General features: G+C 38.6%; 1 protein-coding gene across 3 annotated transcripts in view; it reads right to left on the bottom strand.

Annotated features, from left to right (window-relative positions):
* Nucleotides 1–723: 723 nt before the first annotated feature.
* Nucleotides 724–12,656, bottom strand: part of GEMIN8 (gem nuclear organelle associated protein 8) — a 28,671-nt gene continuing 16,738 nt past the window's right edge. For all 3 annotated transcript variants that reach the window (XM_062574512.1, XM_062574528.1, XM_062574520.1), the window contains exon 5: nt 724–2,801. In XM_062574512.1, coding sequence (XP_062430496.1) covers nt 2,545–2,801 — 257 coding nt within the window. In that variant the 3' untranslated portion in view covers nt 724–2,544. The remainder of the gene's footprint in view (nt 2,802–12,656) is intronic.

The raw sequence follows: 12,656 nt of genomic DNA, 5'->3' as shown, positions 1-12,656 counted from the left end.
AATGGGATTCCTGGCCAACCACCACCAGCAGCCTGTCCCCTGAGATATGGGAGCAGTAAAGAGATTCTTTGAAAGCAACTTAAATCTGCAACAGTGTATTCTTTTCTGTCAGGCCTTAGGATGTACTTGATTCATTAGGAACATTACATCCAGGTCTCTCTACTTTCAATCTCATGAAGTAGACTAAAACCTCTTACAAATAATTACACTAAGGGCAAGGACATTTTTTGTGTATTATATCTGAAGTGGGAAAGGAATGCAAAGTTTGCCTTGTATGGAGTCTCTACAAATACTCTGGGATATCAGAATTTTTGCTTCTGCTAGCAGAACAAGTTGTAGAAACATCCAAGGCAAGAACTGAAAACTGGGCAGAAGGTAAGATAGCCCAGTCCTCATTGCTTCTTTCCTCTGTACTGAACTGCACTGGGGAAAAATGACCACCACAGTGGAAGCACATTTCAAAGAGAAACTCAGAGATCTATGCACATAATCTGGGACAGCGCTTTCCCCCAGCAAAAGCTTTCATACACTTTGTGCCATACCACATATGCATGGCATTGATCAGCATTCCTGTGAAAGTCCTGTCAACACTCTTTGTGCTTCTCACTGTGTTAAAACTGTGTTTGCTCACACTGCAACCTTCCTTAAACACAACAGTGAAGAGAAAGCTTCAGCGTTTGACAACTGGCATGTTAGAGAAGTATGGAAGTTTGCTAAAAAAAATTACAAGATGTTACAAAAAGAATTTATTTGGTCAACAATGAGAAATCCAAACAAAACACTGAATTTCTGACAAACCCATCCAAAAACAAGAGTGAAGACAAACACAGGACTATCACCCACAACTCTATTCCCTCCCTTCCCACACATGAGTTTTACAGATTAGTCACATCAGTAACAAGTCTTGAAGGCTGGGGACTTTTAATGTCAGTATTCTATTTAACTCCATCTCATCACACTAAAATGAAGGAGGTGGAACTGAAATAAAAGTGGTGCTTCTAAAAACACAGTAATCCTAATAAGAACAAGGAGATTGCAAACTAGACTTCAGATTTGCTTTGGTGCAACCGGCTGCTGCAGAAGGCACAACAACTACAGTTGTGTGTTACAAACTACATGTGCTACGGAGACACAGAAGACCCCATGGGCATGAATTACAGTAAGAATTTCAGTTGCGGCTTTCTCTGTTCCCAAAAGGATACATGAATGTTCATGAGAATTAAAACAGTGTATTTTTCCTTTTGTGGAAAAGCTGCATAACACAAATTACAGATCTTCAGCACACAATTTTACGTAGTAGCAGTGCTTTGCAGAAAGTTTTGAAAAGGAGTGTCCAGGGTACCATTTTCTAAGGAGTCACCAATACTAAGGGGCTAATTCTGCTTCTCTTTAACAGAACAGTTGTGGTTCACTCCACCACACCAACTATTAGTGGGGCAAGCACAAATGACCAGAAGTAAAGGATGAGAGAACTGGAGCCAAACAGCCTGTGCAGATGGATGAGCTCTCACAGAGGCACATCTAATCTGCCTATGTTTAAGTTGTGTGCATACAACACAAAGATTGCTCCTGAAGCTGCACCTGAAATGAACGTAGCTCTCACAGCTACATAGCTTCCAACTTGCACATACAGTGTATGGATGCAACTTTAGGCTATCAGGCTAGTTCTTCTTTTTCCTTAAAGCATCACAGCAATCAGACGCTTTTTATTAAAATGGCAAAAATCACTGTTGGCATTGGCCCCAGTAGTGCTTTTTCTTCTCAGAGGTCTCTTCTGCTAAACAGACCTCTAACAGAGGGTGCCGTGTCAGGCATTTTTTGTTGTTCTCTTTCATTAGAACATTTTTTCTATATAATTTTGCTTTAGGGCTGAATTTCTGCCAGCTAAGTATCAGTCTGGAAGAAAAACTTCCTGACTTACTATAAACCTTTTAAAAATAATTCAAATGGCTGGGCTATAGTAATTTGATATGTTGTATCTAGGCCAGTGGGCTCCTGGTTTCCAAAAATCAAAGATTAGCAGACACAACATTTCAAGCTGTGCTGTGTTAGACCGGATCCAAAAGCTACTATTTTAAATAATAATAAAAAATTGGGACTACTCACTTTTCTAAATGGAAAGGGTAGACAATTTGTATTGTCTTTTTATGGCATTGCTCTAACTTTTCCCAGTGAAAATTTTACTGAATGTAAATGAATAGTGCTACATTTCTTGCAAGCACAGTCAAGGCAGACTAGCATCAAATGAGAGAAACTATGGCTTTAGACAGGTAAAATGTTACTGTCTCTCCTTTTACAACCTGACAAGTATAGACACGTAGAATGGACTGTGAGCATTGCTGACAGATAGTATAAAGAAAAACAGGGCAGAGAATCATTCTCCTCCTTCCCTTTCCTACCCTCACCACAGGAAAAAAAGAACAACCAAAAAACCCCAATTACCCAAGCAAAAGCAAACACTGCAATTTACTCTTTTAGCTTCACAGACTGACTGAGGCACACATCACCACAGCTCTGTGCCAAGTCAGAGCACAGTTCAGGTACTCACAATTTGAGAGGAATAACAGGCCAGTATTTGGGCTGTTTTTTGTCACAGTTCCTATCAAAGGTAAGCTGCATGGCAGTTTCCATTGCTTGGATTTTGGCAGCTCCAGTGCCATAGAGTTTCTTCATTTCTGCCATTCGCCTCTCCCCAGGTCTTTCTGCAGGTGGCTGCACAGAACGCCCTGTCTTCACGTGAAGGTCATGATCAGCCTCCACATATACTTCTTGGTGCTCAGCTTCCAGCTGCTGCTGTTTCCCTAGATAAATAAACCACAGAAGACATAAATTAATCATCTATCAACCAGTAATAATTTGGTTAAACTTTTTAAATATTACAGGTTCAAATTTGTGCTGGGTCTAGAGAGTGCAGAGCCACGTGTTCCAGAATGCAGCTTACTTCCCCAATTTACAAAACACATCACGTTATTTTTTATGCTGTGTTCATCATTAGGCATAATGACAAATTCCTACTAAACAGTGTAACCAAATTAGATTGGAAGCAGTGAGGAGAAAGAAAGACGATCCTGGAATTGACTCCTGAAATTGCAAAAAACCTCTGAATTAATAATAAGAAGTAAAAATCAGCATTGTTTCATTTCTCCCGCTCATACATGTTTCTTGGGGAAAAAAATGCGAGAGAACTCATTTCCAAAGTAATTACTTAGCAGCTGAGACAATGAAACAATGCACAGGAAAAGGTAACTTTAGCAGAGCCATGGCCAACAGAAATTGTAATCAGCTACTACCCCATGAAAATGAACAAAACACTGTCATACAAGTGCCAGCCATCAAGTATATCCAATGAAATACAACTGTAAACATTGTGTTTAGACACAGTAGCCAACCTCAATCATTCCTCAAGACTTCCAAAGTCCTCCTCAACACAGCATTATTGCTATTGCTTTAAGACAAAACAAAACAAAGCCCAACATAAATCCCTGCAGCACATCTTTTAAAGAGGATTTGAAGAGTTCAAAGGGGTGAAAGACTTGGACCAATCTGCCCCCCAAAATCCTCTTTCGCAAGCCCAGTCTGGAAGCAAGAACTCAATGATTTTGTGTGCCCAAAGTTAGCTCCACTTGGTGGGAGCTAATTTGTTCAATCAGGTGCTGCACTGAACAAATAATGCTTCAGCAAGGTGAGCTATGCTGTTAAAACGGTGAAGTGCTACAAAAGAACCCATCTTACGGAGACATTCCTAGAAGACAAACGAGATCACCTGCCAGGTGTTTAACTCCTTCACCAACCAATAACAGATGATAGTTCTCAACATTTCCATCACAGAAACAGTTCATTACCAATATTCTTTAATAATGAACAAATGGGCTTGAGAACAAGTTCTTCCTAAACAACAAAAGGGACAGAGCATCCACAGAACAGGATATATCAGTCACATACAGCACATGTTTCTCTGTGTTCGGTGCCATGTGCCTCTTCCCTCCTTCCCCCAAGACAGAGATTTAACTCCCATAAAACACATGACATCTGCAAACCCTAAACAAAAGTTAAGTATCCTGACATATCTGTGTCAAACATCTGCTGTTTATTTTTACTCTGGAAAGGACTGTAGAGAGCAGCCAACTGACAGCATCAGCCTCACTAAATAAAATATCCCCCATACCTCAGTCAGGGAAAATAAATATTTTTAAATAGTATAATCTGAAACTTCAATTCTGGCATCTGTTTGTCTGAGAGGGACAGAGAAAGCTTTAGTCCTGCCCTTTCGAATACCATCCACAGTTGCGTGTTGGAAGCAGAAGGGCAAGAGTACTTTAGTGTTTATTAGTAATACATTCCATAGAGATCTTCCACTCTCAGCAATTTTGTTTTAAGGGCACACCTCCGAAGTGTCCTGCTTTGCCAGAATTCAAGAGGAAATATACCTTTGGGTCCATATGCATTTTTGGAAGGGTTGGATTTATTTGGTGTCAGGCCATTTTAACCACAAGGTCTGAATTAGAAGAAGTAATGCTGTCCATGGAGAGCCCACCACTATGAGGACAGGCTGGAGCTCTCAGACTGTGGCTACGCAGGTCACTTGCACGCCGGTACAACAGGCTTACTAGGATGTCAGGCTGCCCACAGGTATGTAGCAAGCTTTTCAGCATAAACTTGATTCAAACAATGCATATTACACTGAATATTATTAGAAAAAAGAGAAAAATCTATGTTGGAAAAACAGTATCTCCCACTATAGGTTACACAGCAAAACTTTGCAGGTAGGGCTCTGAACTGAACTTGTATTTGCTGGCTCTCTTGGGCCACAAAGATGATTCCTTATGCTTCTGTATTGCCTATGGATGTTTTTTATCAATTAGTTCCATAGCTGCATGTTAGAGACAACTGCTTCCTCATTCGCTCGCCTCAGAATGCCCTGTGATAGCTCACTGCACACAACAATACTTAAGATATTTCTCTAGAGATCTATAATGTATGCTTGCGTTTGGAAATTTAATGAGTTTTTAGGAGAAGTTTTATGACAGACAAGTGGATTACAGTTTAGTGTACGTGAACCTCCATTTGGGGCACAAACCGAACAGTTTATAAACCTGCAGATTCTAGCGTTAACAACCAAAACAGTCACCCTTCTGAACCCACTCTCCAAACTACCTAACGAACTTCCAGAGTACACATCTTATTTTACACTTACCAGATGTACTGCCTTTGACTTTCTAACCTAACTGGTATTATTTCACAGCTTCTGGTTACAAATTTCCCAGAGCAACTCTATTACATAGCCTCAGACATTTAAAACCAGTGCTGTACAGAATCCAGGGAGAGGCCAGGGACAGGAGTCTGTGAAAAGGACATACGGCTTTTTGTACTAGAGGCTGAATCTGAATGTAGAATAGGGCAGCTGTTGCTAGTAATACCACTTGGCAATTGTGTGGAAGGTACTGTAGCTTTAGATCAGTTATTTGTGGGAGATATAACCATGACAAAATCTACCATCAGTGAGGGCACCATTTGCCATCATAGATAATCATGGAAAGAGAAGCCATGGAAGTAAAACAGTATGTAAACTAGTGCTTTTACAAAAGTAGGATTTCTAGTCAAACACAGAGATAAGTAAGAGATGAAGGGAGAGAAAGCTTTGTCCTGCTAAAATGCACACTCAGCTTTCTTTGGTGGGCAGTAGCTGGGAAGTAGAACTGCTCTTAGTTGCAGCAAGCCTGTGTTCTTTCCATTATATCAAGATTTACTTTAAAAACAAAACATAGCAATGCCACTTGTGCTAAGTGTACGATTATCTCTTCAGCAGAAAGATAAGAATCTGTCAATGGACAAATAAAATAAGCTGCTTATAACAATAACCACCTATGGAAGTATGCAGAACTTCCTGTATTATTTTGTAATATATATTATTATTCATAAATTATTTTATTTGAAAATAAAATAATTTCATATTATTTTATGAATTAGGTAGCAAGGCTTATTATAAAACCAGTTCTCAGCCTGTAGTGATGAAATCCCTAGCTCATTCTAAAATCAGAGTTCCATGCTTTAAATTCCTAAGTCATTGTGCTGCCATATAATAAATGTGAAACAGTTTTACACAGTTTTGAGTAGTTCCTCCTTCCACTTCACATAGACTAAAATAAATGTGCTTTCCTCTGCATCATTCAAATTCAACTACTGGCAAGCTTCCCCTAATTGCAGAACAATGTTTTACAAATGTTAAAAAGCTGGGCAGCCAGCTGTGGTGTTGTTTGGTTACTGTACAAAGAATAAGCATTGCTGATGTTTTTATAATTGGTGAGCTTTGTTTCTCTCCAAAGACTCTTTTCTCTTGAAGCTCTTTTCAGAATGAATTTATTCTTACTAAATACAGTTCTGCTGGGAGGTCATTGTTTTCTGGCCCAAACCTGTTGGGACACCTTTTTTCAAACACAGTAAACAGCTCATTTGCTTTCTTCTTTCAGGAGTAGCAAGATTTCTATGCAACTCACTTCACTGCATCTTTGGACACCATCAGTGATTCCGGGCTTTCTGAAAGAAAGTCTTTTTAGTTTTTCTACTGGCTGTGAATAATTACTTTTAATTTGGGGTATACCAAGTGAAAAGAATTGTGTACCAGTACAGACAACTATGTCTGTCCTCATGGACTGCCAAAGGCAGGATGAGCAGTAACTAACATGCTAGCTGTTCCACGCATTTGGAGCTTCGTATGGAGACAAATGCCCTCTTAGCTACCTTCTGCAGACTATGACCATTCTTAAGATGAAAGCAGTTTTTCCTAAGGGACCTCAGAAGCTCAGGTCCCTTATTTCTCACTTTATAAAAAGAACATTTAGTAAGTCTGTACGTTTGATCCACTTCACTCTTCTCTCTTTGTAATACCATTTGAAAAGCTTAATAATAATAAAAAAAAAACCTCTCTGAAATTTACCTCTGAATAAAAAAAAACAAAACCCAAATTCAAAACCCAAGTAATTTCTCTTACTTGAACGACATCTCCATGAAGAGACTTTTTAACATTAAATAGCAATAAAAGCAGAGAGGGTAATTATCTATGTTAGATTTTTAATGAAGGTACAGAAAGATTCATACCCATCACGGTGTGGTTCCTTGTACCATTTTTAGCTCTTAGTATGTATATACCCAGCCTTTAGCAAACTGTAACCAGTGATAATATGCAATTTGGCATCATTTTTCATAAAGGCAGCCCTCTCCACAGTTATTCAGGTGTTGGCGCGCTCTGCCACACACGATTTTAATCATATTTATGGCAAGAGACAAAATGGCAAATGACTTCTCCTTAATTGACTTTCAGCTTCTTGCTTAGTTAGCACATTACTCTTCAGGGAAATATTTCACTTTCCCCAACCTTGATCTGTTTTTTTTCCCCTCATTTTCTGTGTTTTCCTATCGACCTATACCCCTGTTCATGTATTTGTCTGCTTATTTCAAATAATGAATGATTTTTCTGTTATTGCAGCATGTGCATTTCTGAGCTTTCTCATCTTCTCTTAAATGCTTCCTGAGCTGATTTGAGCAGCACACACTAACAGTCACATACTACTCATTTCTACTGATTAAAAACCTAGTTCTTAGTCTTTGAATGTCACTTCCCACAAGCCTACTGTTGTGTTAAATATTCTTCCCACACAGGATTCTTCATGAAGCTCCCTAGCAAAGCTAAGTAGCTTTACTATAAACTCACATATGAAATTTTCTGAAGTGATAGCATCAGACCATCTTATTATGCCAGTATTTGCATGAATCAGGTATACCATGAGGCAGCTCACTATCTTTACCATGAGGAATTCCAACAAAATACAGATTTCAAATTTAAGATTTTGTAAACAGGATTTCCAGGGAGTTTAATTTCACTTCTTTAAAAATCTACAGAATTATGTATTTCCAGAGGCTTGGGATCTCAAGCATTACTCTTGATCAAGTGTAAATCTTTGGAGGACAAAAGCCTTCATGAGTGGGAACCTGTGGGACACAAAACAACAGACTTAACTCTTCATTTGTAAAGATAAAATATTCACAGTTATAGGAAGAAACATTGCCTTGTTTGCTGAAGGGTTACTTTAAAACACTAAGCAACTTAACAGAAATTGTAGAAACGTACTCAAAGACTCTTTAGCAGCAGAACAGCACCATTCTGGCTTTGAGTTGGCTCAGGGAAGACAGACTCACGTTTAAGTGTTTCATTAAAGTGTTCTATGTGAAAAAAAAAAAATGTATTAAAAGGATTACAGCTGATAAAAGTTTTCCCTTCCCATTTCTAACAGGTAAAGTCTGATAATCAAAGAAGTGTAGACAAGCCACTATATCAGCAGTATAATGTATGATGAAAATCAATGACTGTAGGTGGTTTGAAAACACTATTCTGGATTAACAGTGACCTTGCTTGGGAGTAGTTTTCTCCACAGATTAGCTCTCAGCCACCACTGTGACAACCAAATATGAAACAGAACTACCACAAATGCTAAAGATATTAAAGACATAAGTGTCTCTATGTTGATAGATTTTCCATGTGCTAGTTGAGGAGGGAATGAGTTAAAAGAAATTGAATATTTCACCACAAATATCTATAAGTAATGCAATACTCTCAAGAAAAAAAGAACGTGTTCTGTTACAGACTGAAATAAGAGCAGATGTGATTCCTTGGCAGGCCTGTAGCAGTCTGAAACTGTGGTTCCATGGACATTTTTCTCAGCTACAGAACTGGCTTATGCAGTTCCTGTTCCCCTCCTTCTCCCTTAGCTGTATGCTCCAGGTCCCAAACACCTCAAGGATGCCAGTACAACTGCCTATGAGGCCACACGAGGATTTCTACAAAAAACTGTTATATTTAATCCTGGAACAGTACAGTGTCTTGGCACCACACATGCTGAACTAAAGAAGTAGCATGGGAGCAGGAGTGAATAGCTAGGAAGAGGAACTGCTTAACCTGGCTTTGGCACTGACAAAAGTTAATTGAACCATAGCCTGACCGAAAAGCTATTAGCAAGAGCAGGAAATAGTCTAAGGAAAGAAAGTATACTCCTTAAGAAAGAGACAACTGCAACAGGCTACCAGAGCAGACAGAAAATAGCTTTTTTCCAGTCCAGAGTATTGAGTTAGATATCCTCTCCTTCACTGCAATAGACGTTTTCTATTAATTTTAAAGAGTAAAGCTCTGTAGAAACAAGGTTGAACATAGCAATTTCAAAAAGTTAACACTTAGCCATTTGAAGTGGTTAGAAAGCCAGGAAATGGAGTTAGAATCAAAGTGTTCCACCTCCAGATTTGCTGCTGAGTGGTCCATATCATTCTTAAGTTACTTAACTACATCATACCTCACGCTAATGAATCCGTAAAAAGAGTCTAATACCTTCCTACCTGACAGACGGTTTTGAAGGATTAATTATCACATATTATTTTGAAAATCATGGGTTAAATAACTTGTAGAAAGGTACACAGTTAAGAGGAGATAAAAGCAACTAACTTCTGTTTTACAAATAAGATTAGGAACTCAAAAGGGTTGTCTTGCTGTCTCCAAAACAAACTGCCAAGGATCCTAGATGTAAACATGAACTTGACGGTTTGTGTTGTTTCAACTAGCAAAAGGCTATACTGATTACTGTCCACCTAAATAACCTTTCTTTCAGATTTTCTTCTATTTTCTACCATAACGAAACCCTTAAGAAGGGATCTTCTTGTCCCTGACAACAAAATCAGTTGAACAGTCAAAACTAATAAATATTAAGAAGCCACCTTGCTTGGTGTAATTTCAAGCAAAAGCCTGCTGTAGAAATTACAATGCTATAAACATAATCCATATTCAGATAGATAGCTATCTCTGGCAGCTCTGTAGAGGATACAAAATACCTAGATGAGCCCAATGTAACCAAGGTTCTGCATCACTTCCACCACACAGACACCAACATTCACATGACAAAACACAGACACTGCTGGAAAATTTATCCAGACTACACACTCGTGCCATCTGACAGAATTAAAAAGCCAGCAAGTTGCAGACCACTACTGAGAAATTAGCGCAGGATCAGGCATTGGCAGCTGCCTCTAGTAAGGATCAAGCCTATAGCAATAAGATTAGACACAGACCAGCTGACTCTGTGCTCCCATCCCCCCGAACAACTCCAATCTGTCACTGATGGCAACAATGCTGACGCCAGACAAAGACACCGTGCTAGAGTAAACAGAAGGATTACTTAAATCTTTATATAACTGTATCTGTATACACACATACATATATACATCTCACAGGCAGAGGAGAGTGAACACATTTCAGCTTCTCAAAGGAATGTTCAAATGTAGAAGTGCTTCTTTAAAAAAATAAATAATGAAAACAATGAAGAACATGAGTTTCGCTACCAAGACAGCTTTTACATGTGCTCTGAATAGAAATTAAGTACATGAACTTAGAAGAAAGTGCTCCATGATGTATAGAGTGCTAGGGAGGGAAGGAGGAAAGGGGGAGGGAGAAAAAAAAGAAAAAAAAAAAGAAAAAAGATTTAGTTTCATCAGCTTTTAGAACAAAATTCTCACATTAGAACTTTACATTGAAATTCCTTTCCTGACTCCAGCCACAGACCACACTGCTGAATTCAGTGTGGTATTTTATTTTTTTTTTTTATTTTAAGATATGGCAAAGCAACTCAATAATATACACTAGGAAATCTATTACTTTATTTTCAAAAAAAATTTTGTTTTTTAAATATTTTTGATAAATTGCAATCGTGTTGTTGGGTTTCCTTTTTTTTTTCTTTTAAAGAAATCAGAACATATTCAGGCTATGAACCAACATTTCAGTTTACCAGCAGCTCCTTTAGCCAATATTACTGCAGACGAGCAGAATTAAATAAAAACACTGATCCAGATAAAATTAATCTCATCAAGTAAACGCATATGTTTGTCATGCTGCCCGTAAACTACAGTGGGCATCCTGACCAATCATTTTGTAAGGGGCATCTAGACAGAAGGTCAAACTAAAGAAATCAGCAACGTATACCATAACTTGCAAAAGAAAGGGCTAAGACAGCTTACTTCTGACCTTTGCTTGCTACTTGCTCATTGCTACCATGCTAAATAATATTACTTACAGGCATCAATACTGATTGACAAATTGGTACTTTCAAGCCATCATAAGAGTTTAAAAGCAATACTAGGAAGCATACAAACCTAATACATATTAAACCCTTGGGTTCTGTTTTTGATACTGCTTTTCACTTAGCGTCACTTAAGCAGTCTAGTAAATTAAATGGAGTTACTTAAATGTCCAAGGTTAATCGCTACACTTAGGACTACAAACCACAATAGAAAAACAGAAAATATGTCAGAGGAAAATTCCAGATGTGGTTCTATCGTACTTTTGACATAAGAAATAATTTAAGAGTCTGTTGTGGAAGCATAAGTCTAAGCTAAGCTAAGCATCACCTCTTTTCAAAAAGGCAGTTGGCATTCTGCCTTTTAGAAAATTAATACCAACACTTCTTAGCAAGTGTGAATTTCATGTCTCCCTCAGTGATTTCAATGGGGCAATTCATACAGGAAGAAAGTGTAAGTGACTTGATGAAGAGAAGACTTCACATAAGAAGAGAGCCATCGAGGCTCACAGCCTGTTCAAAACAGAGGTCAACAGATGACGCCAAGCAAAAAACACAAAATCAGGGCATACAAATCACCAGCTTTAACCACCGAGAAGTGGGAAGATTGGGAAGAGGTAGATACTACTTCTTGCATTCCACCAAGAGCCAGATGCTCTTCTAGCCACCACCTCAACACCTCCTCCACCAATTTGCTCTGATACTGGATGCAGTTTCATAGTTCGGATTCATCCAAAGTTTCTCAGCCTTGCCACTGGTCGAAAATCCCAAAGTAACAGCAATTAAAGAATTTTAAAGCAAATCTTCCAATGCATTTGCTTTACTACTGCTCAGCAATTGCTTCAGAAATTGCAGACCTCCTAGAAATGAATGTGATATTCAAGGCCTGTCCAAAGTGGGAGAACAGCAGTGTGGCTTGTTAGCATTTGTGGACAACCATATTAAAATCATGGCCCAAAATATTCTTCAGAGACCTACATGCCTTGGTAAAGTCTCCCCACTTTCCATGTGAATACACAGTTGACTTTCAGAGTAACAACCACCATTTCAGCAATTGCAAATGAAATTAAACCCAGGAGGTTCTCATCCAGCTAAATGTGAATAACAATCAATAGTGTATTTTATTTTACATTGCTGCCATGATTTCAGTGCACTGCAGAATCGTGTTTCGACAACTTAAGATTTATTTCCTTGAAAATATCAGGGGAAAGCTCTGACACTAGCTAAACAGGCTGCAGTACTTGGGGAGCAAACAACAATTGTAACACTGATGAACAACTGGATCGAACTATATTTAGCAGTTCACATGGTGTGTTCCTCAGAGGCAGAGGAGGGCTATTATCCCCATATTACAGGTCTAAATCCACAAAGCATCTCTGGACACAAACTCCTAGAGTAGAAGGTTAGATTTAGACTTCTTGAAATGGGATTCACAGAAGACTGCATCACAAGGTGGCTCAGGTACTTAACCCAGCCAGTGACAAAGACAGACTGACAACATTCCCTTGCACACTTAGGTTTAAGATATGTCTTCCTTTGAGTATGAAC

Source organism: Rhea pennata, chromosome 1, assembly GCF_028389875.1.
Source record: "Rhea pennata isolate bPtePen1 chromosome 1, bPtePen1.pri, whole genome shotgun sequence".
NCBI classification, from domain to species: domain Eukaryota; kingdom Metazoa; phylum Chordata; class Aves; order Rheiformes; family Rheidae; genus Rhea; species Rhea pennata.
This window is presented reverse-complemented; position numbering and strand designations above follow the sequence as displayed.